This window comes from Spermophilus citellus, assembly GCF_964194105.1.
Source record: "Spermophilus citellus genome assembly, chromosome: 15".
NCBI classification, from domain to species: domain Eukaryota; kingdom Metazoa; phylum Chordata; class Mammalia; order Rodentia; family Sciuridae; genus Spermophilus; species Spermophilus citellus.
In genome coordinates this window covers 47,337,349-47,364,140 of record NC_138195.1, presented here as the reverse complement: position 1 = coordinate 47,364,140, position 26,792 = coordinate 47,337,349, and the positions used below count along the sequence as shown (strand labels likewise).

The 26,792-nt window shown below is 48.4% G+C and overlaps 1 protein-coding gene across 24 annotated transcripts in view; it reads left to right on the top strand.

Annotated features, from left to right (window-relative positions):
- Positions 1-3,125: 3,125 nt before the first annotated feature.
- Positions 3,126-26,792, top strand: part of CAMK2G (calcium/calmodulin dependent protein kinase II gamma) — a 59,183-nt gene continuing 35,516 nt past the window's right edge. For 5 of the 24 annotated variants that reach the window (XM_081266941.1, XM_081266929.1, XM_081266928.1 and 2 more), the window contains exons 1-5: positions 3,130-3,372; positions 4,744-4,838; positions 17,446-17,505; positions 24,626-24,680; positions 25,553-25,618. In XM_081266941.1, coding sequence (XP_081123067.1) covers positions 3,308-3,372; positions 4,744-4,838; positions 17,446-17,505; positions 24,626-24,680; positions 25,553-25,618 — 341 coding nt within the window. In that variant the 5' untranslated portion in view covers positions 3,130-3,307. Of the gene's footprint in view, positions 3,373-4,398; positions 4,476-4,743; positions 4,839-17,445; positions 17,506-24,625; positions 24,681-25,552; positions 25,619-26,792 lie in introns of all 24 variants that reach the window. The other 19 variants (XM_081266931.1, XM_081266939.1, XM_081266937.1 and 16 more) reach the window with 7 other exon arrangements.

The following is a 26,792-nucleotide window of genomic DNA, read 5'->3' as shown; positions in this document are numbered from 1 at the left end:
GACTGAATTCCCTTCAAACTGATTTTACAAAATCTCCCAACAAGTGGGTAACTGTTTTCTAATGGCATTATTCCCCCTAGCTTTAAATACCACACTTTGAACTGCTCCATTTTTTGGAGGAGGAGGAGGAGGAGGAGGAGGAGGAGGAGGAGGAGGGAGAGAGAGAGAGAGAGAGAGAATTTTTTAAATATTTATTTTTCAGCTTTCAGTGGACACAACATCTTTATTTTATTTTATGCGGTGCTGAGGATCGAACCCAGCGCCCCCGCGCATGCCAGGCGAGCGCGTTACCGCTTGAGCCACATCTCCAGCCCCAAACTGCTCCATTTTTATTAGATCTGAAGAGTAAGTACCTTCATACTCTAAAATTGCATTCTAAACTTAGAGAGGGAAGGCTCTCATTCAGAAAAAAATGGCATAATTTTGGGGTGCTTCAAAGGTCAGAATGAGGAAGGGTCCCAGGGTCTCACCAGTGGGGTATCTCTGGTGATATTCAGGGCATCAATTTTCTGTAGTATTCCCTGTTCCTGGAGCGCTTGCCACAGCTTGATTGCTGGTGCTGCCCAGGGGACTGGCTGCAACCAGAAGAGCACAGCTTGAGGACCCCATGAGGTTGCCATAGACACTGATACACAGGGATCTGGTGAGCTTGTTATTATTTGTATGTATCTTCCCTCTAAGTGCTGTGGGGTAGCTGGAGGTTCTGTGGGTGTTACAGCAATAGAGATCAAGAAGGGTGTGTGTGTGCACACACAGAGGAGTCTGTAGGCTCCAAAGTGCCACATGGACACGTCAGTGTGTGCTGTTGAGAAAGTAGTGAGGGAGGGAGGGGGAAGTGAGGTAGAGATAGAAAGGAAAAAGAGAATGGGTTGATTTCCTTCTAATTTTGTAAATTCTAAATTTCCACTTTATTTGTTTTTTTTCCAAAAGTAAAGGGCAGCACCAAGGACATGGTAGATAGTCGATGAATATTTGTTGAAAGGCAGCTAGTTACAGTAATGTGAGTTATTCCCAAGTTTTCACCCCAATATTGTTCTTATCACTTTTTCTTTTACCCAGGGACTTGATGTAAAGTTCTTTTTATGGTTACCCTGAAATAGCCAGTGTAGAGCCCTCACCCTCATTGGAGATGATATACCTCTCCTGGCAGGCACAGGAGATTGGCTAGTTATAGTCCTCTTTTTACACTTCCCCCTGGGATACTCTTAGGGGACTCCTTGACAGCCCTAGTCTGTACTCATTCTGACCTCTCTCCACCTTACATGAATGAATATAAAGTTTCAAGTGTCAGCGTCTGGAAGTCAGGAACCAAGTCGCCTTGAGTACCGGGAAGGGCACATTGATGATCAACTGATATGCAGACTCCATTTCTGGAACACAGGCTTAGCAGTTACTTTTACCATGAAGGTGGATGACAGAAACTCAAGGCTTACTGGCATCTCCATATTCACATTCTCATTGCCCTGCCCACGCTGGGACTTGGGACCTGGCTCTCACCCTGGTGCTTTGAGGTAGGAAGTGGCCTTACCCCCACCACTTTACTTCCTGTTGCCCTGGGGATGGGTGGGGCATAATGCTCTTCACCTCTACCCTTTCCTTGGTCCTTTATGCCCTCCTTCCAGGCAATAAATTAATGCTTTTACTCTTGGACTCCATTCCCTTCTATTCCCTAATCATCCCAACTGGGCAGTCTTGTTCTCAGAGCAACTCCTTGGGCTGCTGGGTAAGGAAAGGAGGGAAGTACTCCTTGAGAGCTTTGCTCCACCCACCCCTCCCCCAGGCTGCTTGGGAGGCTGGGACACCTCTCATTTGTCTCCCCTGTTTGCTGACAATAGACACAGGACTCCCCTGTGGGCTTCCTGCTGTAATCAAGTCTAAGCTGCAGCAGTTGGCTGAACTCCATCCTGCCCAGTTGGGGCTGGCCTCTGACTTGGGGTACAGCTGCCTTAGCAGATCAGGAACCTGCCCAGCCTGTTTCTCCTCCATGGAGACAGTTATGTGCCTCTGTGCTACCAATCTGTGATGTTGGGGACTGAGGAAGGGGTGGTAACTCCCTTTACCATTACACAAATATTTACTGAGGGTCTGGGACTGAATATGCAGGGTGAACAAAAAGACAGAGGCCCTGCCCAACTGAAGCCTACAATTTAGTGAGAAGGCAAATATTAAACAAATAACAGCAAGCAGCTTTAACTAGATACCAGGTACTATTATAAGTGCTTTATGTGATTTAGCCCATTAAATGCTCACAACTCTGTGAAGATACTATTTTATTACCAGTTCTCAAGGTAACTGAGGCACAGAAAGGTGAAGTGACTTGCCCAAGGTCATATAGCTGGCTACTGAGTTACCCAGAAATCCAAGATAGATAGTCAGATGCCAGAGTTCATTCTATAATGTTTTAGCTCTCATACCAGAAAAACATATCATTACAAAATATGTAAGTGCCATAAAATAAAAGTACAGGATGGCTTACAACAAAATGGAATGTTTTGTCCTTCCTTCTATTTGATCTTTTAGCCACCAAAGACACAAAGCGGGTGCAAATCATTCCCCTTTCTTCCCTTTCATTGCTGGCCTGAGTGAGAGTGTCACTTGCATCCTTTGCCTCTGGCCTGATCTCCCTGATGAAACCACTCCTGAAGGGTCCCCCACCCCCAATGATGGCAATGATACTTGCACAAGGCTAGACTGTCAGCTCCCTGAGGGAAGACTGCCGGCAGCTTCTTCTGTGCAGATTGTGGATGTCTCCAGAGTGTGCAGTTTGATACAGTCTTCTTGACCTTGGCCGTCTCTCCACTTGGTGAGAGCCGGGCTGGGGGTTTGGGACCCACGTGTGGAGACTCTCCCAGAAAGCTCAATGGTCCGGACCCATACACCACTTCTAACCCATCCTCGCACGAATATTTCAGAGCCCTTGCAAGGTCCGGGACTAGCTCACAGACCGCGAACCTTTCAGCTCTGTCGGCCAGCGCTGGTGGTCCGGAGCTGGGACCCCCCCACAAACATTTCTCTGACGCTCCTGGCCCAGCCCCGGCCGCTCCCGGTTCGGGCGGGGCCGGTGACGGGAGGCTCCTCCCCGGGGGCGGTCCGGGGGCCGGGCGGGGGGCCGGCGGGGCTGGGGGCGGGGCGGGCGGGCGGGCGCGGGGGTGTCCCTCCCTCCCTCGCTCTCCCCGGTAAAGTCTCGCGGTGCTGCCGGGCTCAGCCCCGTCTCCTCCTCTTGCTCCCTCGGCCGGGCGGCGGTGACTGTGCACCGACGTCGGCGCGGGCTGCACCGCCGCGTCCGCCCGCCCGCCCGCCAGCCAGCATGGCCACCACCGCCACCTGCACTCGCTTCACCGACGACTACCAGCTCTTCGAGGAGCTTGGCAAGTATGGCCCGCCTGCCGCCCGCTGTCCGCCTTGGCCCCCCACCCTACCCCAGTCGCCCGGGCGCTATGCGGCTCCTCGCCCCGCCCCCCGGCCCTGCACCGGCCGCTGCAGCGCCCCCTCGATCCGCCCCACCCCCAGCCTTTCCCGCGTGCTGACTCCAGGGCCCCCAACCCTCGGCTCCTTGCCCCTCAGCACCTTCCGCGCCCTGCAGCAGCTGCCCGGGCTGCTGCAACCCGCGCTGCCGCGGGGACTGCAGCCCCCGGACCGCTCCTGGGCGCTCTCCAGCCCCGCCCCTCCTGCACCCTTCAGGCGCCCCCCCCTCTGGACCCCGCCTGCCTACAGTCCTGTCTCCACCCTGCTCAGAGATTCACTCTGCACCCTACCTTTAGGTCCCACACGCCGGGCACTCTAGACCCTCCCTTAGCCCTGCAGCTCCAACCCCGCTGCGGTGCCCGGGTGTGGGGGGATGTTTGGTGCCCGGCCCCGCCCCCCCGCTAATGCTGCTTCCAGGATCCCAGCCCCGCAGCTGGGCAGTGCTGCAGTACCCCCAGCCCTTCCCCCCATCCCTGCAGTGGTCCCGGGAGCCGCGCGCTGCAGCCGCAGCATCCCCCTCCCCTCGGCACTGAGCTGGCCGCTGCTGCAGCCCTAACCCCCACCACCACCACCCGCGACGCGAAGCCCGGCTACTGCAGCCCCCGCCCTACTCGCCCCCCTAGATGTTTCCAGAGCCCGGGAATGCGAGCTCCCATTTGGCGGGGAACGTAGAGGAAAATATCATGGGGAAGGGGAGCTATTGATGTCAGACTCAGAACTGTGCCCTCTTCCCCAAAGGCTGTCCAATTGAGCCGGGTTGCGGTGGGATGAAGCCGGTATGGGAGGGAAGGGTTGAGCTTCACTTTCCCCCTTGGTCGATGGAGATTTCTCTCGGAATCATACTTTCCTTTTAACCTCTCCTTCCTCTACCCTCAACTATTACTGCAGAGAGAAGGGCAGGTTCTCTTTTTCTTTTCTGGTTCTCTTGGCCAGGACTGCAGGGCTATCAGTGAGATGCAGCAGGTGTGTGTTTGAAGCATCGCCCACCAGCTCCTGATGTACAGCCTGAGGTTGGGGCTGTTGCTTTGCCCAGGGACTAGATGAGGGGGTGGGAACCAGGTGGTACTCCACCCACATCTGTTCAGTGTCATGCTGTGGCTTCATCCTTCTGCCTCATGTTGGCTGGTGGTGGTCACTGCACTGGGGTGTGTGTGTGTGTGTGTGTGTGTGTGTGTCTAAAGGTCTGCTGGTGAGAGCATCACTGTCCTCAGATTTAAAGTGTGTCTGTGTCACTCTGCCCTGCTCGGTGTCCCAGTTCTTTCCCCCTTCTCCCTCCAGGGGTGCTTTCTCTGTGGTCCGCAGGTGTGTGAAGAAAACCTCCACGCAGGAGTATGCAGCAAAAATCATCAACACCAAGAAGTTGTCAGCCCGAGGTGAGTGTTCTCCATCTTGGTTTCTCCCTGGGGATCCTTCCAGGGCCTTTGACTTCTGCAGGTGCCCTAGGAATTGGGGAGTATGTTTTAGCACTTAAAAATGACTTGAAATTTCTGGTGGACTTTGAAGCTAAACAAGGAGTTGTGTGAGGTATGAAAATGCTTAGGGAGAAAAGAATGAAGAAGATGTAAGAGACATGGGTAACTGGAGTGATCCCTAAAGGCTTAAAGGAGTTTGATCCTAGGGAGTTGGAGGATCTGGGGTGGTGGGTGGCATGGAACAGAGAGCTCTTAATTTGGAGCACTGTTTAGAGTAGTGATGGCCACTGCAGGCCTGTCCTAGTCCCTGTGCCCCCATGGTGACTTTGGATGGATGCAGTAAATGAGCAGCACTGACAAATCCAGCCTCCCCTACCCACCAGGCGGCAGAACAGACTCCCAAGGGAAGAAAATCTGTAAACATCAGGGGAGGCTGCTACTGGCGAGGGCTTCTCGGGAACAAATCCTGCCAGATGAACTTGATTGCTTTTTTTGATCAAATTACAAAGTTGGTAGTGCAGTAGCAGATGTAGTCTGTCCTGGATGGAGAGTGATGATGCCTCATGGTCTGGAAATCCCAGTGGCCCAGACTGGGCAGGAGCTGCCTTGCCTTGGGATGTGGGGAACATGAAAGCCCAGACCTTGGATCCTGAGATCCTCCCTAGTACCTGAGGCTGGAAGGGTCAGGGCCCATCTTTAACACCTCTAACGTATGCTCTGTGAACCTCTTATTGGGTGTTTGCCAAACTTACCTCATCTGATATGTGTAGACCCAGCAATGTGTGAAGCATTCTGCAAATAAGTCTGGTTAGTACAGAGAGGTCAGGTCTCTGAGGGCTGTAGAATGCAGCCCAGGGATAAAGGTTATGAGACTCAGAGAAAGGAATTAGGGCTGGGCAATAGGATGCTGGAAATATATTAGGAACCAGTACAGATGCCCTGGGGAAGATGTGAGCTTTGGCCAATAATGATGCCAGCATCTCTGGAGCTAGAGATGTAATAGATGTCCCAAACACTCAGAGAAGCTATAAAATTCCACAGAGATGACAGGGGCTTCTGTCATGTTGGCAGTTGTCCTGGGACCTGTTTAGCAGGACTGTGTTTGCCCCCTGGCTGGAGAGTCTCTCCTGTCTCTACCAGCAGGGCTTGTTTTGCTATCCCATCCCTGCCTCTATCTCTCACTGAGTGCATTGACTGTAAACTTGACTTGTTTATTTTCCTTCTCTCTGGGCACCTTGAGTCCAAGGCAGTGGTTGCTATAGAGATATGTGGGTGGTCAGATGCCCTCCTCCCCTAAGGTAGGGGAGATACGGGGGCTGGGCTCTCTGGCAGATATCCTTTGGCTAAGAATGGAAGGTGCAGGCAGGGATACCAGGTTGAAGATATGCCCACACATAGCCCAGGTATCAGAAATGGGGATTATATCTGGAGTCTTCAGTCAGTGATGCAGTGCTTTGGTTTCTTTATCTCAACAGTATCCCCTCACCCAAGGGTGAGGAGGGAGAGACAACTGGAAGCTGAAAATCTGGGACATAAGATAGTGATTGTGGTGACTTTATGGAGCCAGCTGCTTTGAGCTTTCATCTTCTACTCCTTCCCTACCCACCTGAACTTCCCTGTGTGATAGCATCCCTTTCCTTTCTTACCTCCTTTCCACTTTTTTCTGTCCTTCCCAACTGGTATCTTTCTTTCCCTGCCCAAACCAGATGAGGTTTAATTTCTGATTTCTTTTTTTCAACTTGAGAAGAGGATTCTTGTGTGAAATCGTATGCTTCAGACAGCAACTCCCCCTCTTTTGAGATGGTTATGCCACGACTGGGACTCTCTTGTATACCAGGTTAACTTTGGGACAGAATTTTGTTCCTGACTGATAGACTCAAATGCCATCAAGAAGAGTTAGGAACGTGCATGCCCGTAGTGTCTGGGGTGGGAGAATGGGAGGATGTTGTCTTGGATGTGGAGGCAGCAAGGGGCATGCGAGGCTGGTATGGGCGATATGAACCCCTGGAGCAAGTTGGGCCAAGGTCCTCACTAGGCTGCTGCTGATGGGGTTAGGAAGTGAAGGCTGTGGCTTTCCTTCAGCCTCTCAGTTTACACTGTATATTTTATAAAGGTCTGGGACTGGGTTTCACTCATCATTGTCTGTCTGTCTAGGGCTCCATAGGTGTTAGATTTCTGTGTCTGGGAATGTCATGGGCCCACCAGGGTAGCCTGTGAAGGTCTGAAGGGGCTTACTCTGTTTGCTGGGACTCCTTGCTGGATTGCTGTCTTATTTGTGATTTTCTGTGCTGCAAACTGAAAGGAGAGAAAGAGGGCATAAAGCTGCTTCTCCTTGGCACGCATGGTGAGGTGGCCCAGGAGGCCTGGGGAGAAATCACTTAGTTTTCTGGGGGTCAGATATGGATGGGAAGCCTTCTTGTGGGTTGTCATTCCTTGTCATTGTAGCCTCCAGTACCCACATTGGTGGCTGGGTTGCCAGGTAGGGAATTCACGTGGATGTTCTTTGAGCACCTTTTTGTTTGTGGGCCTCTCTATCTAGTCACTGATAGTCACATAATGTCATTCCATTTGCTTTAAACCAGCAATAGGTGTGGAGATGGGGCTCTTACCAGAGCCCGTGGTTCCTAGCTTGGCTCTGCTAGGCCGAAGGAGGCATTTAAATAGGCTTGGATGCAGGAGCTAGTGGGCCAGGTGATGGCAATGATAAATCGTTATTTTAAGATTTAAGAGCACCCTCCCCACGAAGGAGCCTGAGCCCTTATGTCTTTTTTATTTTTAAATCTTCATATTCCCTTCTTATCTTTATTCATATGCATACAGATTTTCACCTCATGGAGCATAACATTTTATATCCTGTTCTCTTCACTTGTATCCAAAGCATTTTTCCCATATTTCTACAGTTGAAGGGCAAATGGTCTTTTTTTTTTTTTCTTTTGCATGCCTTAGGATTTATCCTTGGAACAATTAGCATCATAAAAAAACTTCTGTATTGGACCATTTATCTGGATTCCAGTTGCTTTTACTAAGATGGGTACTGGGAGTAATGCCCTTGGCCTTAATGAGAGATGCTACCAGAAACAGTGTTATGAAATCTGTTACCGCACTTGCTATATTTATTTATTTATTTAATCTGTAAACCCTATGTGAAGAAATTTCTATTGAAGCTACTTTGTAAGAAAAGCTCTCCTCTTTGTGAGGACCTGAGGAGGTGAGGCAAGGGACCTTATCTGTTTTGTAATTTTTGTGTAGATGAGCACTAGCAAAGTGACTGATACACACTCAGTATACATGTTAAATGAATGAATCAAGAAGCCTAACTAATCATGGTTACCTTTTGGCTTTGAGTCCTGGGAAACTCAAAGTCAAGTTGCTGGAGCCCTTGTTCCCTGGTGCTGGCCTGGGTTCCCCCTTTCTGATCCAGAGAACCAGTCTGCTGCTGGAGGAGAGGACAGATGAGGATAAATACCTGTGCTTGGGACAGGAGAGATGTAGGAAGTCAGTGTAGCTTATGGCTCCTCTTTTCTTCTTGTTAATGGACTTATAGGACTACTACTGGGACCATCTCTGAGCACTGACTGTCAATGTTAGTGTGTCTAATGGTCACCTTGAGTATTGATTTAAAATGCTGCTTCCTAGGTTTTGTCCATAGAGCTTCGGCTTCAGGAGGTCTGGGGTGAGGTCCCAGAAACTGCATTTTTAACACAGGCTCCAACAAATTTCATCTAGGTAGTTCATGAGCCACTCTTTAAAAAATGCCATCCAAAATCAGCAGCAGCAGTGATAGTTGCTCCTGATACACTCCTAGGATTCACCAGCCGCACCTGGGGCTAGCCTTCTCCAGGTGGTGTCTCTTCCAGTATGTGGCCAACTGTGCACATGGGCTGATCTGTGATTAGGGGCCTCATTCTGGGCCCCCAGATTGGGATGTCAGTCTGCATCTGAGGCTGTAGCAGGTTGAGTGATTGGTGTTGTGGCATGTTGGCCACCAGAAGGGTAAAGGCTGTCCCTTTCTGGGTCCAGCTGGCCCTGGGGACTGAAATGGGATCCCCTTGGATGGTGCCAGCTGGAAGTCCCCACCCCCTTGGTGTTGGCCTGAGTAGCCCCCATGACATTTGTGTCCCCTGTGGTATCTCCAAGTGATACTTTCCTGTTAAGGATCTGGGTGAAATGAGGGGAAGAGGAGGGAGGGTGATGTGGCAATGGAAGGAGGGGAAGAAGGAGGAGGAGGCTTTGTGCTATACTGGAATACCAGGACTCGAGGAAGCATTGAGAGATTGTGTGCAAAACCATGTTTTCTTATTGAGGATAAAATAGGCTGGTTTCTGTTAACAGAGAAATAGCATCCTTCATATAAGTGAACTTCTCTGAGTTCCCTCGTACCTGCCATGGATGAGAGTGCAAGCTAGAGGTCCCTTCTCTGTGCCAAGCCTTCTGCTGGGCCAGTTTCATTGTACAGTCATGATTTAGTCATACAGCCTGTCACCCTGCCCTCCTACCCACCTCCTCAGTGGGACTTGGGGTTTTGTATCGGGGTGGAGATGGAGGTTGGAAAGCAGGCCCTATCCCATAGGCAAGGCTCTTGCTTTTCTTCCTGTTGTTTGCTTTCGTCCCTTGTCATCATACCCTTGTCAGAAGCCGTGCTGAAACCCTAGAGGTGAGTGGCTGACCCCATTCTCTGCTGAGGCTGGAGACAGGGAAGGTGGGGGGGGGGGGTTGGGACCAGCTCTTGCCACCATCTCTGTGCTTGCTGCTTTCTGAACAGCTTTGGCAGGCTGACTAGGGCCTGATCCCATGGGTGCCAAAAGGGTGGTGACAGGAAGAGATGGACACTTCGCACCTCTTGAGTGCCTCTCTGCAGAGGCCCTTTGTCACCTACTCATGGCCAGACAGCTCTGTCCTGGACCATTGGGGAAACCAAGGCATAAAAGACTTGTTTGGGGTTTATGTTAGGTTTTGTTTTTGAGTTGTACGTATACCCATGATTTTGCTGGTGCCCAGACCCCAGCAGCCTCAAACAGCTTGGCCTTCACTGCCCCCGGAGCTGTTCCCTTTCAAATACAGGTTCTGGGTACTTTGTTCCTGTAGTGAACCCTGGTGTTACCACACTCCTTTCCATCTAGGCCCAGAGCTCTAAGCCCAGTGGAGCAAATCCCTCATTATTGCTGGCTGAAGCCCTGCTCTCATCTGTACCCACATTTTTAGACTCTGTGGTGGGGACATTTCCAACCACTCCCCCCCAACACCATCTCTGCTTCCTGGGCCCTCTCATCATCAGCAGCAGCAGCTTTCCATCTGCTCCCCTCTTTTCTCCTCCCTCTCTTTCCCCTCCCCCACTGCTTGCTGCTGCCCTGGGAGGAGCTATTTTTAGGGGCTGCTTCCTGGGATGTTTTACTTGGGGCTGGTTACCATGAAGGAAATGTCACCAAAACAGTGGGCAAAGGCTGCAGGCACCAGGAGCCATGCCGGGGGGAACAGAGAACTCAGCACTGACCCTGTTCTGGCCCTTGAAAGTGGCCAGTGTCCATAGGCAGAGCCTTGCTTTCTTGGGGCTTGCTAGTGACCCCATGGGGATTTTCTTCGTCAGAGCTGGTTTGGCACTTGAACTGTGGGGCACGTCTTGACGCCTCTTGCCTTTTCCTTCTTAGAGCTTCCCTTGTCTTGAGATCCAAGGCCATGGTGGGGCTCAGGTCTTTGCATTGCCTGGTTGAAACTCTTGAAGTTAGGGCTGAAGGCAGGAGGTGCAGAGCCTTGGCGTTCACATGGGCACGTTTCATTCCCTGACCTGGATTCGTAGCACCTGTCTATTCCCCAGTGTTTGGGAGTAAAGGAATTAAGAAACCATGATCTCTGCTCATATATGACTGGTAGGTTTTGCTTTTATTTGAAGACTCTTTGCACCTTTTTTTTTTTTTTTTTAAGAGAGAGTGAGAGAGGGGAGAGAGAGAGAGAGAGAGAGAATTTTTAATATTTATTTTTTAGTTCTCAGCGGACACAACATCTTTGTTGGTATGTGGTGCTGAGGATCGAACCCGGGCCGCACGCATGCCAGGCGAGCGTGCTACCGCTTGAGCCACATCCCCAGCCCCCTCTTTGCACCTTTTGAGTGAGAATCAAAGAGGAAGGGATGTGGTGTTGCAGTGTCAGGGGGAGGTCAGTGGGATTGTGGCTTGTGATTCCCACTGGTCAGTGCCCAAGGCCCAGAGCTGTTTATAAACAGCTGGGGAAGGTGGATTATGACACCAAATCCCTGTGCTGCCCTGTTTTTGCTCCTCAAAGTGATGCCCAACACAGCCAGATGGGGCTTCTTTTATTTGACTAAGAGGTGGTGGGACACACGGGAGGGCATCAAGATGAGGCCACCTCCCGCCATCCAGTGTCTGAAATTGAAAGGGCTGCTGAAAGTTTCTTACAATCTGTGTTGGAGTCATAGGCACTCATCTGTGAAATACCCTTTGTAAAGTGAAGGGTGGTTTGAGATTGGAACTCAGGGAGAGTCCTCGTAGCCAGAGTGTGACCATATGTCCTTTTCTACTTACAGAGGGTTGTACGTTTAGGTGGCAGCAGAATTCTTAGTTGAAGCCAGTACTTGCATTTGTGCTCTTAGAGAAATGTCACTGAATCAGTGGGCCGGTCCCTGGCAGGGCCATGGAGAATTGGTAGCCAGCCCTCCCTGCCCCCCATCCTGGAGAGGGGGAAGGGAAGCACATTTGGAGTAGGTTTCTCTCTTGGTGCCCAAGTGGTGAAACCGTTTTAAGGCTCTGTGCTCCCCTTTGCTACATGCTGTCACCTCACTAACTGCTTCCTCTTTTTTGCCTCCTTTGGTGCATCAGGTCACTCCTTATTGTCCTTCCTATGAAATTACAGCATCTTAGACCAAGTCTTGAAGCACTTGGGCAGAAAGTGGGAGAGGTAGGGTTTCCAGGGATCCTGGTTTTCCCCTGCTGTGGGTGGGCTGTGGGTGGGCTATTGGGAAGGGCCCAAGCAGGGCTTGGAGGACCAGAATAGGTGCCTGATAAGCTGCTTCTGCTTTCTGCTCCTGTTACCACCTCTGATCTCGTGGGGGGAACCTTGCAGAGGGCTGTGGTTGGAGCTGGGCTGAAGGCCGGCAAGGGTGGGTCTCCATGGCAGTAGCATACAGGCAGGCAGGAAGTGGCCCTGTGCAAAGCGGGAAGTGGCTGTTGTCAAACAGGAAGAGGGGGCTGGGCTGTGGGAGGGGACAGGGTAGAGCCTGGTAGAAAGGTGGGTGGGAGGAGGGTCAGCCTGGGAAGATCCTAGCTGCTCCCTAATGGTCACTGGAAGGTGGAATGTCTCAAGGGAGGAGGCTGCCTTTGTGGCAGGAACATCGGTTGATGTATCATCACCTTGGGATACTCAGCCAGGGCCTATTCCCATCACTGTGGACCACATCCCTGTGCTGCCCTGTTTCTGTTAGTGTCTGTTAGTGGTCTCTCCCCTTTTGGGAATGCTCTGTTTAGCCAGTATGCCCTTGGACTTGGGAAGGATGCTTTCTACAAATCATTACTTGTACCTGTGGGGAGGAGCATTCTGCTTTCTCTCAGCCATGGACCACCCCTGAAAGTGACTACAGGACAGGACATATGAGGGAAAGAGAGAAGCTGGGGTGATAGCCAGGCTGTGTATGGTATAAGAACACTGGGAGAATGTGGTAGTCAGAAACCATGTGGTTCTAAGCAGAGTGCTTCAAGATGCAGGGCACCACTGCCAGTGAGGCTGAGGAAATAGAGGGATCCACTGGCCAGGTGCTTCATGAGGTGTTCCTCTCTCTGAGGAGTTCCTGTTGCTCACCTTCACCTTTAGGCTATAGATATGGGCAGGCTCCATGCCCAGATGATGATGGAAGGTCTCACAGGAAGCCCCCCAAATAGGTCAGAGGACTCAAGTGGCATATTTTAGATCCTGCATTTGCCCAGGCAGAGGGGAAGGTGGGTATTTCTCTCTTCTCTGGCAGTAGCAGAGGTGGGACCACATGCAAATGGCCATATGCTTGGCTGAGGAGATCTTGTCCTCTTTATAACTAGGCCCTGGGAGAGAGGCTCTTACTATGTACCAGACACTATGTTAAGTACTCTATTCATATTGCCTCATTTAAACCTCAGATATTACTGTCTCCATTTTAGAAGTAGGACCTCCTTCCCAAGATACAGGCCTGACCAGTATGCCCTTGAACTTGGGAAGGATGACCATATGTCCTATGACATCTCCTAATCAAGAGTCACCTCCTGGCTGAGGCTTCCTGACCACCCTGTTTAAACTTTCTCCCTTCCTTGTTTTACTTTTCTGTGTGGCACTTGCTGTTACCTCTAACAAGCTTTTGAGTTTCTTATTGTCTGTCCCTCTCCTTCCCCAGCTCCACTAAAATGTAAACTCTATGAGAGCAGGGATTTTTGTTTAGTTTGCTCCCAACTCTTTCCCTGCATCTAGAACAGTGATTGTCACATGGTAGGCCTCAATAAATAAATTTTGAAGGAATGAGTGAGGCTCAGATGCATTTAATGACTTGCTGAATGTGGCAGTGCTGGACTCAATCCAGGGCTGTCTGACTCCAAAGCCAATGTGTTAATTGCTGTACTCCATGGCTTAGAATCAGTGTAAGGACCAAGGCACAGCCCTGGGGTTAAGAGAAGACCTTGAAGTAAGGATTTGAATTAAGAGGCTGATAGTGACCCTCTGCACCCTGGGAAGCTCCTTCGGGGAGTTGAGAGCCTGAGCCCAAGTTGTGTCTGCTATCTCTAATCTGAGTCACTGCCCTGGTAAAGCCAAAGCACCCTTCCTTATTTTTAGTGCTATTACTGTTGTAGTACTATAACCATTAGCTAGTAAGAGACTTAAGGGAAGAGATAAACATTAATCTTCTGGGCCTTTTCCTCAGCTGCCACCTCTACATTGCAAGATGCTGGTCTCTCATTCCTGTCTGGGCAGCCAAGCCCAAGATTTGTGCATCAGAGGTGGTAAGGTGAATGGTTAGAGACAGGGCCAGTGCATCTGTAAGTTAGGGACTGCCTAGCTTGGTACCTCTGTCTCAAGTCTGGGACTGGGAGGAAGGTGAGGTTGCTCCAACATCTGGCCAGATTGGGAAAAAGCAAGCTTCCCCAAGCCATCAAGCATAGCTATTGTTGCTTCCTTGAGTGCCCTTGCTTATAGGACTCCCTAGTCATATCCCTTTACCTGGGACCAAGGGATACCAAGCATTAGGGTATTGGGTGTTACCTGGGGTTCTCCTAGATACATCCTGGTCAGTGGACATGTAGAACCTGAGGATAGGAAGGAAGGCATGACCTAGATCTTTGGGCAGCTGGGATGGATTAGCTGGGCAGCAGGAACTAATCTCTGCCTGTTCCCACCTCCTTTCATAAAGCAGAGCTATCACTAGAGAGAAAGTGGAGGACAAAGCTGGAGGTGGTTGGTGAAACAACAAATATGAACTCCTTCAGACTATAATCCTTACATTATCTTAAACCAACAGGCCAGGGTTCTATCCCTTTTCTGCTGTGGAACCTTAGATAAGTTATTAACTTTTCTGGGCCTCAGTTTCATCACAGCAATCTATGATGGGAGGCAGTTATAGCACCTACCTGCTGGGGTGGTTGTGAGGGTCATAGGAGGCTTTACAGAGGCGTTCTGCTGTTTAGGGGAAACTTATTAATGGCTTATGTCTGGAATTTTCCATGTGATATTTTTGGGTGTAGAGAAACCCCTACCAAGAAATATAGGAATTGCTTGGCTTGGGGAATCAGGTTGCACTGAACTCAGTCCCCCAGAACCTCAAGTCTTTACTTGATATTCTCACTTTTTCTTATTCTGTCATTCCAGACTAGGTCCATATTACCTGCATCCATTTCCTGTCTGTGTTACCTTGAGTAGGTTATTTTATCTTGTTAAGCCTCAGTTTCCTCATTTGTAGTGTAATAGAGCTAATCAGATGGCCCACTTCACAGAGTTTCTGTGAGGATGAAATGTGATAATCCTGGCCTTTGCCTAACATGTGATAAATGCTTAGTGAGTGATAGTTATTACTGATACTGTTGTTATTAATAAGTCCTTATTGAGTCCCTGTTTATGGAAAGAACTCTAGGAAGTACTATTTAGAAAGATCCCTACTCCTTTGAAGAACTTGTGACCAAAACCGTTGTGGGCTGGGGATGTGGCTCAAGCAGTAATGCGCTCGCCTGGCATGTGCAGGGCGCTGGGTTTGATCCTCAGCACCACATAAAAATAAAATAAAGATGTTGTATCCACCAAAAACTGAAAAATAAATATTAAAAAATTCTCTCTTCTCTCCTCTCTCTCTCTCAAAAAAAAAAAAAAAAAAAAAAAAGAAAAGAAAAAGATAACCGTTGTACTATGTGATGTGAGAATCATGAGAAGCACAGTGGGAAGCTGAGGGGTAACCAGAGGTGGGAGAAGTCGCAGTCTACTAAGAGGAGCAGGGAAGACTATAAAAGAGGTGGCCTGGCAGATTCCAGTAGTCAGAGAGAATTAAAGTAGGGAGGCTCCTAGACCTCCTAGCTCAGAGCAGCATTTTCTCTACTTCCTGGAGCTCTGCCTTCCTGTGGAAGGAATTGACCCATGCAACTTACTTGGATCTGAGGACTTTCGGATTCTGGTCATTTCCTAACAATAGAGTAATCCCAAAGGCTGAGTGTGAAGAAGTCAGAGCTCACATCAGTAGGTGACCAGGAGGATCCTGGGGAGAAGCAGAACATGTGCTTTGGTTTCTCCTTCTATAAAATGGACATCATAGACTGGGGTTGTAGCTCAGTGGTAGAGCACTTGCCTAGCAAGGGTGAGGCACTAGGTTTGATCTTCAGCACCACGTAAAAATAAATAAATAAAATAAAGGTATTGTGTCCTACAACTAAAAATAATTTTTTAAATGGGCATCATCATATGAGGATAAATTGCAAGATGTGTCTGACATAGAAGTGAGCTGACTAAATATTTGTTGTTATTATTTTAAGTCACATTATCTTAATCATCAACATCTTCATTGTCAGGATCATTGTGTTTTGGCATTACCATGAGGACTACATAAGAAAATATATGCAGAATTCCTGGCATAGTGTCTGGTCGTGTATTAGGTTCAGTGTGACTTTAGCTATTACACTAGTCTCCCCTCATCCTTGGTTTGGCTTTCCACAGTTTCAGTTACTTGTGGTCAACCATGGTCCAAAAATATTACATGGAAAATTCTAGAAAAATTAACAACTAATAAATTTTAAATTGCATGCTGTCTGAGTAGTATGATGAAATCTCTTGCCATCCTGCTCCATCCCACCTGGGATGTGAATCACTTCTTTGTCCAGCTTCTCCATGCTGTATAACTCCCTACCTGTTAGTCATTTAGTGGCCTTCTTGGTTATCAGACTGACTGACTTGTCACAGTATCACAGTGCTTTTATGCTTTTATGTAGGATTTAATATCCTCCACAGTTTCATGCATATACAGGGGGTGTTGGAAGGTATCCTCCTCAGATAAGGGGACACTACTTAGTATTTCTTCTTCTTTTTGGGGGGTGGGGGTGGTAGTAGAGATTGAACCCAGGAGCACTTTACCACTGAGCTACATCCCCAGCCCTTTTTATTGTTTAAAATGAATGATATAGGGCAGGGGTTGTGGCTTAGTGGTAGAGCACTCGCCTAGCATGCATGAAGCACTGGGTTTGGTCCTTGGCACCACATAAAAATAAAAAATAAAGATACTGTGCCCACCTAAAACTAGAAACTAAAAAAATAATATAAAATAAAAAATAAAAAGAGTGATATAGGGTCTTGTTAAATTGCCCAGGCTGGACTTGATCTTGTGATCTCTTGCCTCAGCCTCCCAGGTTGCTAGGATTACAGGTGTGTGCCACCACACCCAGCTGTGTAAATACTTCTTCTTCTTTTTTTTTTGGTACTTGAGATTGAACCCAAGGGTGCTTAATCACTTAGCCATCTCCCCAATCTCACTAAGTTGCTTAGGGCATCGCTAATTTGTTGGGGCTGGTCTCAAACTACAATTCTCCTGCCTCAGCCTCCCAAGTCACTGGGATTACAGGCATGCACCACTACACCTGGCCTGTGTTAGTACTTCTAACAAATATCCTGGTATTGTAGAGGAAAGAGCACCAGGGCTGGGGGTGTGGCTCAAGCGGTAGCGCGCTCGCCTGGCATGTGTGCGGCCCGGGTTTGATCCTCAGCACCACATACAAACAAAGATGTTGTGTCCGCCGAAAACTAAAAAATAAATATTAAAATTCTCTCTCTCTCTCTCTCTCTCGTAAAAAAATATTAAAAAAAAAAAAAAGAGCACCAGAGTTTAAACTGAAGATCTGGATTCAGATTCTAGCTCTGCTACTCACTAGCTTGATGTCTTTAATATCTCAAATCATTTCCTCATCTGGAAATAACTGTCTCTGGAATTGCTGTGACTTGTTGCATTAATTCAGCAAATTGCCAGAAGTGCATAGTTGGTATCTAAGAATTGAAGGAGTATGAATAGCCAGGTGACCGACCACAAGTATAATGGTTGGTTGAATACTTTTGTTTTTTTCTCTTCTGCTTTTAGATCACCAAAAACTAGAACGTGAGGCTCGGATATGCCGACTTCTGAAACATCCAAATATTGGTGAGTGCCCTGTACAGAGTGTTCTGTGGGTATTTTATGGACAGTAGAGAGAACCGAGATTGGTTGTTTTTGTGTATGGAGTCACCTCTGTCTGTGGGTCTTTATTACCTGTAATTTTTTTTTTTTAAAAAAACCCAAGCAGGATAGCAGCTGTGTCTTAGAATTCTCAAGTTTTCTTGTTTAGAGACCTGAGTATCTCCATTGCAGCAGAGCCATCTCAGGGCTGGGATATGAGGCATTATAGTAGGTTTCAGACTCCCTTTCTCCTTCCGTCTTTGGGCTGAGGTCCAGAGCCCTCAGTATGTGAGGTTCCGGGCTACTAGCTGCCAGCATCCTTCACCAGGGGCCTTCCATAGCCCTCATGAAAAACTCAGGATTTTGTTTCTAGACTTGAAAGAGTTTTGTTCCTATTGCAATGTCCTGCTCACTCTGAGGGTTTCCATGGCACTTCCATTTGTGTTTCCCGGAGCTAGGAAAGCAAGTTGCCCACCCGCCTAGCTTCTCTGGAGAAGGGATGGCAGGGGCCACTTGGATGGGGAAGGAGAAAAAAATTGAGAAGATTTCTCTCTGTTCCCATCCTGACTTGGGGGACAAGAGCACATTGTTGGTTGTTCTAAAGCCTGAGGAGGTTTGCCTGCCACAACCCACTCCAGCTCAGTTTTACATTGTTCAGCTGAAATAATCTTTGCCAAAAGCGTTGGCCCTGATTTGGTACTGTTTGCAGAAGGAAAGGACAGACACTGGGCTGGCTGCAGGGTTTGAGCAGAAACCCTGGTGCTGACTTGAGGCAGAGCAGGGAGCATCTCCTAGGTTTTTCCCTGAAAGTCCTGAGTCATCACAAAAGACAACACGTGTTCTGTGCTCCTCAAGCATGGCCTAAATATCAGGGCTCCCACAGTGCCCTGAGGCCACTTGCAGAAGCTTGATGCTGCCTCCAGAGCTACCAGCCCGTGGCTCCCCAGGTCTCAGAAATCCATATGAACTCATAAGTGGAGGAACTGAGGTCCTACTCCAGCCCACAGGGAGAGGAGCAGCTCTGCGGTAACCAGAACTCCAACCATGCAGGGCTTTATAGATCGTAATCGGTGGCTTAGATTACACCCAGTGCAGATTGGCATAGCTAAGCCTCCGCTCCACCTGGTGCAGTATGTTCCATGGAGCCAAAACCTTTCAGCCGGTGAGTCCTGGCCTTAGCCCTCCTGGGTGGTCTTTGAGGTTAGACCTTCACCTGAAAACTCCATGATGGAGACCAGTGTGTTGTCTTGGGTAAGAGATGGCCAACAGAGAAACACCTAGAGCAGCAGTCACAAATTGAGGTATGTTTAATTTGGCTGGCTCAGCAGTCTAAAAATATTTTTATTATTTGCCAATATTTAAAAACAAGATTCCACAATTTGAAAAAAAACAAAAAAAAAAAAACCAACACCATTTCCCAGCTTTTTGAATCAGAAGACCTGGCTTTAAAGCCATCCACCAGCTCAGAAGCATTATTGGTGTACCAGCCTGGGTCTCAAGGCCTGAGGACAATAAATTTCCTTTCCTTTGTGCTTCGTATGATCAGCTTATACAACAATGAAGTGTTGTCTTCATGTAGAGAGGAGAATAAAGGGGGAGGGGTCAGTGATAGAGGATGCAGATTCATATCTGTATCATCTATGTTAAAGGTGACTTTGACCATAGAGGGTCATAATAAATAAACAGGAAGGACAAAAATGGGATGCTAGCAGGAAAAAGTTTTAATCTCCTTTTTCTATGTTTCTAGAATTAAATATATCCCTTTGACTTCTTAAAATTACTCAGTTTGGCAGCCCTTTCCTTTTCCACCTATCCCTAGCTCAGAGTAAAGACACCTATCCCAGGTGTGGTAGGAAGGCAGCAAGACTCAGGAAAAGCAGGCGTGGCAGTCACTTTGTCAGGATCAAATTGCCTAGAACTATGTTTCCATTTCCTATCTGCTTACAGGTCCTGGGGGATATTGGTTTGAGGACCAATTCCAGGGTTAAGGGCAGGCCAGAGGGAAGGGTGAGTCAGGGCTATGTCCTGGGAGCACTGGCTGGCTGGCTGGGCCCTCTGGCTTCTGATGGGAACCAGGACTCCTGGAGATGTGACTGAGCTGCAGGTCCAGGAGACGGAGGTTGCCATGGATCCGGACCTGGCTTGTGGCTATAGAGGAGGCAGTTGTGTGCCCCTAATTCACTATTCCTCTCATCTCTCCACTGTTCCTTCAGAGCTGTGGCCCTTTTGGCCGTGGCCTTTTTAAACTCCATCCCAAAGAGAGACAATTAGATCAGCCCAAGGGTGGTACACAGTTGAGGAAGCTAAGAGCAAAGAGCAGATCATCAACTTCCAACTGTTTTCAGGCTTGTAGGCAGTTGAATTCAGAAGGGATATTTGGTACAAGGGGCTAGGTATCCCCAGTTTTTTCCCCTGATATTCTTAGCAAAGTTAAAAGCCGGTGAAAGAGTGAACCCCAAAGTAAACTGTGGACTTTGGTTAATAGTGTGTCAGTAGGGTTCATCGATTGTAGCACATGTACCACTCAGGTGTGGGATGCTGATAGTGGGGGTGCCTGTGCATATGTAGTGGTGGGGGTATATGGGAACACTCTGTACCTTCTGCTCAATTTTGCTGTGAACTCAAAATTGCTCCCCCAAAATAAAGCATATTAATTAGAAACAAGCAAATAAAATGTCTATTGGATGTAAGGCACACTGTTGAACTCGAAGCAGCCCTGGGAGAGTGGCCAACAGTGGGGAGTTGAGTGGAGGAGCCATGTAGTGCCGATAGTCTGAAGTCTGAATGGAGTGCGTTCTACCTGTGATCTGCTTGCTCTCTGCTCTAAATTCCTCTAATGAATAGACTCTGTCTTCCTTCGTGCTGAGCTGCCCCAGCAGTTTCGATCACAGTCTAGAGTTGTGGTTTAAAGCAGCACTTCTCAAACTTTTATGTGCTTATGAATCAGCTAGGGATCATGTCAAAATTCAGATCCTGATTCAGTAGATCTGGGGCAGGCAAGGCTGGGGGTGGGGGTTGAGACTCCTCATGGCTCACTGTCTCCAGGTGATGCTAATGCTGTGGCCCATGGTCCATACTTGAAGAAGCCAAGGTTTGTGGCTTGGAGTCATGTTCACTGGGTTTGAGTTTGGGTTTTTCTAATTAGAAGCAAGTTATTTAACCAATATGTATCTGCCTTTGTTTTGTTGTCTGGGCCCCTTTATAGAGTAGCAAGAGGGTTCAGTAAGTAAAGGAGGCCAGGAAACAGAGGTGATAAAAATGAAAATGGAGATTTCAGCTTCCAGGACCCCAGCTCCAAGCAAAGCCACCATTTACCTTGGGCCTGGGGTGTTTTAAGCTCACAGTAAGTGTAGTAAAAGTAGTTGCAAAGAAAAGGGAAACATTGGATGTGAGTGACCTTCTCAGGAGGGGGAGAAGTCCTGCCATACCCGGTCCCTGGGGGTCACACTCAGTCCCCCACAAGCTCCTGTGGCAACAGGGCCTCTGTCCCACCAAGATATTGCTTCAGATGTTTTTATTTTATTTTATCATTTTTAAAATTTTGAGACAGGGTCTTGCTAAATTGCTGAGGCTGGCTTTGAATTTGCGATCCTCCTACCTCAGCCTCCCGAATCGCTGGGATTACTGGCGTGCGCCACCGCACCCAGCTGCTGCAGACATTTTTAACAGTGACACTTTTTCAGTGTTTTTTTAGAAAAGGATTTGTTAAATGTAGTATATTGTTGGGTGGTTTTTTTGAGAATTGGAAATAGCCACAGCATTTGGGTTGTAGGTTTCTCAGTCCTAGAAGATATGAAATATCGAAGATATGAAATATCCAAGATATGTAGGTGTTTTGACCTGCCCTTCCATCCACTGATTTTTAAAGAATAGTAATTAGGGTTTTGTGTGTGTATGTGGTGCTGGGATTGAACCTACCTTTACACATGCCAAGCAAGCACTCTATCACGAGCTATATCCCCAGCCCAGTAATTAGGTTTTATCATTGAAATGCAGTAATGTTTTGAGTCCTTTTCCTAGATCTTCCTGTTTATAGACGTGGTCTGGCCCTCTCTGACCTTCATGCCGTGTCATTACTGTATAATGGGCTGGGTATCAGGTTATTTTATTCACCCCAGCCATAGCACCCTTTACTCGTACCTCACAGATCTCTAGTTGTGTCTAGTTATGTATTTGTTTAGTTGCTGGTTAAAGTCTGTATTTTCCCTTTGCTTGGAAGCTCTGCGATGGCAAGGCTGGGCTCCCTCTTCACAACCATGTGTATAATCATACTTGCTTTGAAATAGCCATCTAATGGGCATTATTGAGCCAATTAGAGTGGCCAGCACTTTTGGGGACAGATTTGAACTCCTTTACCTAAGAGGATGGATGGACAGAGTGATTCTTTAGTTGTTGCAATATCAAGGATGTTGATGTCAGTTTGTCTTCAAGTCCAGTTTCTGCCACTTAGTGTGACTTTGGGCAGGTTTCTTTTGAAGCTTCAGTTTCCTCTCCTATCTAATGAGGGCACCATAAGTAGCTACACTACAGAATTAATGCCTGGATCCAGTAAAATAGTGCATGTAAAACACATGGTATGATGCTTGGCACATAGGAACAGCTCAGCTAAGTGTTAGTCATTACAATTTTGATGATTATCTTCAATAATCTGGTAGTTATGCTTAGAATGGCTCAGTTAAGTTTCTCCTCTTGTCCTCCATTCCTCATTAATTTTCTTTTCAAAATAAAATTGAAAATGATAGCAGTCTTATTCAGACCCCCCCCCTTATATTTGTGTGTGGTTGCCTACTCTGGGCATGCATCAAAGCCATCCAGGTCTGGGTGGCCTGGAAGGATTAGTCTTCCTTTGCTGCTCTTCTACTAATCCCCTCCCACCTGGGCTCCATGTGTGGCCTTCCTGGAGAAGGGCATATGCCAGTGACTCCATGTCTGGGCAAAGGCCTGGGTGCCTGCACCTCTGGCACTGTTCTCAAGGTCTGCAGTGCTGGGCAGGGGGCGGGCCTGGGGCAGGATCCAGGTGAGGCAGAGCTCAAGGCCAGGCCCAGCCAGACTTAGCAGGGCTGGGTGCTGGGGGCTGTCCTGGGAGCAGTTGTTAGCATTCTACCTGCTGTCCCGTCAGCTCACCATCCTGCTGCTGTTAGTCAGCTTCCTAATGAAGCTGGTCTTTGGCTTCTGGGACAGCTGATTTCCAGGGGATTATTTGTATTACACACTTTAATGCTTTTTAATAGCAAATTTTTAATTAAATGGAAAGTCCTTTTGGAAGCGAGGGAGCAGCCACAGCAGGACTCAGCATGAGGCACCAACTGAGACTAGAGAAGCAAAAAAAGGAAGGAGGAGGCTTTGGGGAGTTTGATTAAGCATGCTTGGTTAGGTGGGTAAGATAGATGCAAGGGTCTTGCTGTAGCTCCCTCCTTGTGTCCTAAAAGCCCTCTTCTGTCATCTGCAGATGTAGGGAAGTATGCAGGGTTGAATAACCAGATCAGATCAAATAGTGTAGGCCATGCAATGTGTAGATGGTTGTTCGGCCTTGGATCAGGCCCAGGCAGGCCTCTGTGTCTGCATTTGTCAAGTAAGAAAAACAAGGGGACTGTAGTGATGGTTCAGTGCCTCAGGGCGGCTGGGTGCTGTATTTTGCATTCTGGCTGATCCTTCTTTGGCGTGAAGGGGACTTAGGGAAGTGCCTCAGCCCTTAGAAGATGCTCTGGTACTGGAAATGGAAGCAGTCTGAGCCTGCCAAGGAAGAGATAGCGTGATTTCTTTACATCTGAACACTTCACCAGTTGGTTTGGTGTCAGGCCATTCCTGAAGAGCTTCTTTAACTGCTGAGGACTGGAGCAAGGGTCAAACAGAGAGAGCCCTTTGGAACAGAGGTTTCTCATCAAGAGAGTTCAGGTGAGGGAAGGGACAGGAACATCAGGACAGGCAGCCAAAGCAAGTCGTGTTTACATTAGAACAATGCTCAGGGGTTGGCATTTAACCCAGAGGTGGCTTTGTGGGCAAAAGCTTGATGAAGAGACCTCAGAAGACATTAGATTGGTCTTTTGCCCAAGAGATTTGGAAGCAAGGATTGGGAAGGGATTATGCTTGCCAGCCTTTTCTTACAGTTGGTAACTTGCCCTAGTCTTCTCCATGTCTGCCCTCCTGGACCCATTTATGATGCTGTCGTGGGTACGTTTGTGAGCAGTCTCACAACCTGGTATGTGGGATGCCCTGTTTCTTTAGTTAGCAGTAGTGTGAACCAACCTTTGGAGTCAGAGAAGCCTGGGTTCACATCTTGACTCACCACTTAGTAATTCTTTGGCCTTTAGCAAGAGGCTCTATGTCTCCTAGCCTCCACTGTCCTGTTCTATAAAATGGGAATAACATTCATCTCAGGGCAGTGTAATCAACTCCTTGAAGGCAGGCGCTGTGTCTCTCCCTCATAAATGCCACCAGCTAGCCCAGGGGCTGGCATACAGTAGTGCTCACTAAATGCTCATGGAATCAGTAATGTGTGCTAAGAACCTCACTACAGTAGGCCTGGCACATAAGTATGTTAAACACCTGATAAACAGGTCATCATAGTCATAGCCTGAATGTGGCTTAGCCTCCTGGGCCGGCCATTTGTTATCCTGCTTCACATGCCTTCCTGCTAGGCTCTGCCTTTCCATCTTCTTCCACTACCCTTCACTCTGCTGTTTTCATTTGCCCCTCTGAAAGTTCTCCTGGTCTTTCCCATTTTCCATGCCCCTGCTGTCAGTGTTGCTAGGGGTTTCTCAGTCTGTTACACCACCATGCACTATGTTTAGGGACCACCTTCTCTGGGACTAGCCCCTCTGGGAAGGTTTCTGCTTTTCTTGGTCTTGATTTACATCTTGGCCTCGAAGCTTCTATTTCTTGCCCCAGTTGGAGGCAGCAACCAGAGCACTGGTCTCTTGCTCTGTGGCTACATAACCTTGGCTTTGTGGGTGTTGAGCATGTTGCCACTTCTCCCTGCAGTGCCTTCAGGAGGGAGCCTGGTGAGGCTGACAGAATGGTACTGGGTGGGGTTGCTGAAGAGGAGGAGAATAGGATTTCCGATTTTTCTCTCTGTTAATCTCTGTCCCCATCTCCTCTCTTGCAGTGCGCCTCCATGACAGTATTTCTGAAGAAGGGTTTCACTACCTCGTGTTTGACCTGTAAGTGCTCCTTTTGAGGGTGTGGGGCCTTTCCCTCCAGCTGGCTCAAGATGAAGGCTTGGGAAAAGGCTTAACTGGGTCTTCAGCCTCTGCCAACGGTCCCTCTCCTTTGCCTGAGAGAAAGGACTTGATTGTGTACTTTCTCCGGGCATGGAGCCGGGTTGGTACCCAAAGCCCCCTGGGGGTCTCATTGCTCGTGATCTCCCCAGATCTCTGTAGAGCGCCAGCCTCAATGTTGCTCTCACACTTCTGTTTCACAGTGTATCTTATGCAGATGCTTGTTTCTTGTTTCTTGGTCCTTAGTATAGAAATAAAGTACTGCTCTTTGCATGAACTTAAAATTCTGGGAATTTGAGGGTAGCTTTTATTAGTCATGAACTGGGCTCCTCTTGGTCTCTCTTCCACTTTGGTTGTGTTTTAATATCTTAAAAGTGGCTCTTTACCTCCTGGAAACTCCTTTCCAATGCTGTAGAGTTAGGTTTCTGTGCCCTTGGTCTCATTCTCAACTTCAGTGGTAGGTCTGTCCTTCCTTGGACAGCTATATGTTCATATTGGTCTCAAACAAAGGCATGTCTTTGGGGGGTAGGTTGAATATTTTCTCTTAGATCCCTGTATCTTCATTAGCTGCCTTTAGTGTTAGCTGATCTGCAGGTTATAGAAACAGAAATATCCTGAAGAAGGGGGAGCCCAGGATACCCTAAGGAGGAGCCCCATGTCATTGAAGGATGAGTATGTTCTGGGCTCTCAAAGTGTATGTGGAATTAAGGTTTCTGTAAGAGCTGTTTTACTGTGTAACTCTGTTACCTCTTAGACACTGAGGTTGGCCAAGGGACTCCACCTCCTCTGACCTCTTCTTCTTCTGTTGGCTGCAGGGTTACTGGCGGGGAGCTGTTTGAAGACATTGTGGCTAGAGAATACTACAGTGAAGCAGATGCCAGGTGAGATGAAGGCCCAATTGTGCCAGTGCAGCTCTGGAGTTTAGGATTGAAATAAGTCTTGTCCACCTTAGGGGGCTGGCATTGTGCCTAATTGAAAAGCCTTTGGGGAAGATCAGAGGAACTCTTATCTGGACAGTGATTCTACAGAGCTGCATTCTAGGGGCAATATCGGAAGTTCAGAATTCAGCACCCAGATCAATTTTGGCAAAGCCTCTTGAGTTTCCTTTACCCCATCACCCCAGAAATGCCTTTTCTTTGTATTACCTCACACTGGCAAGTATACATGAGGGCCCTCTCAATCCCTCTTCTTTCTTTTGACAAATCCTACTATGTACAAGCCACTGAGTGGAAGTCCTGGGGTGATTAGAAACATAAAAGGTACGGTTTTTCCCAAAGGTGTATGAACTATGGGAGCCATCTCAGGAGCTTTTAGCCCTGTCACTTTGTCCCTTGACTGCCAAGACCAGGTTCAACATGGAATTCTTTTAGCTGGAGTGCTGTTCCACAGTCCCATGCCTCAGCCTCCAGCCTTCCACAGAAGCCCTGATGGCTCCTACATGTGACACAGCAGAATTCCACCCCCACACAGCTCTCAGGCACTTGTTTGGCCTGTCTTTCCCGCCTCGGCTCTTCCCCCGGCCCCGTTTCTTTCTGAGGGTGATGTCCTTACAACCTGGTTTTGATCATCCTGCCTGCAGCTTATCTGGCTTATGTGGCAGCTCGGGCTGCTTCTGGAAAGTGGGGGAGTGCAGCTTCCTCACAGATTTCTCAACCTCCAGCGGCCAATGTTTGCTGATCAACTTCAGATGCTTCAACCTCAGGAAAAATTCTCAAGTGGGGAGATGAATTCCAGTGCCAGCAGGGGAGGACCAGGCTGTGGGCGGGAGGACGCGTGATAGCTCAGGGAACTGCAGGGAGGGGGGGCTGCACCAGTGGGCTTGGCCTGGCTCTGCTGGGACACTTCGCACTTTTGCCATTTTTGGCCAGAAGGCTCTCCCTGCTAGCCCGACTCTGTTCTAATAATACATTTCTGTGGAGACTTGCCTCTATAGTTCAGTCTTCAAGTTTCTTTAGCCCACTCTGGGCTGTGCTAGGGCAGCCCCAGCCTTAGCCTCTAGTGGCCTGGTAAGACCCCTTGGCTCTTGCAGGACCCCCAGCACCTCAGATTTTAGAG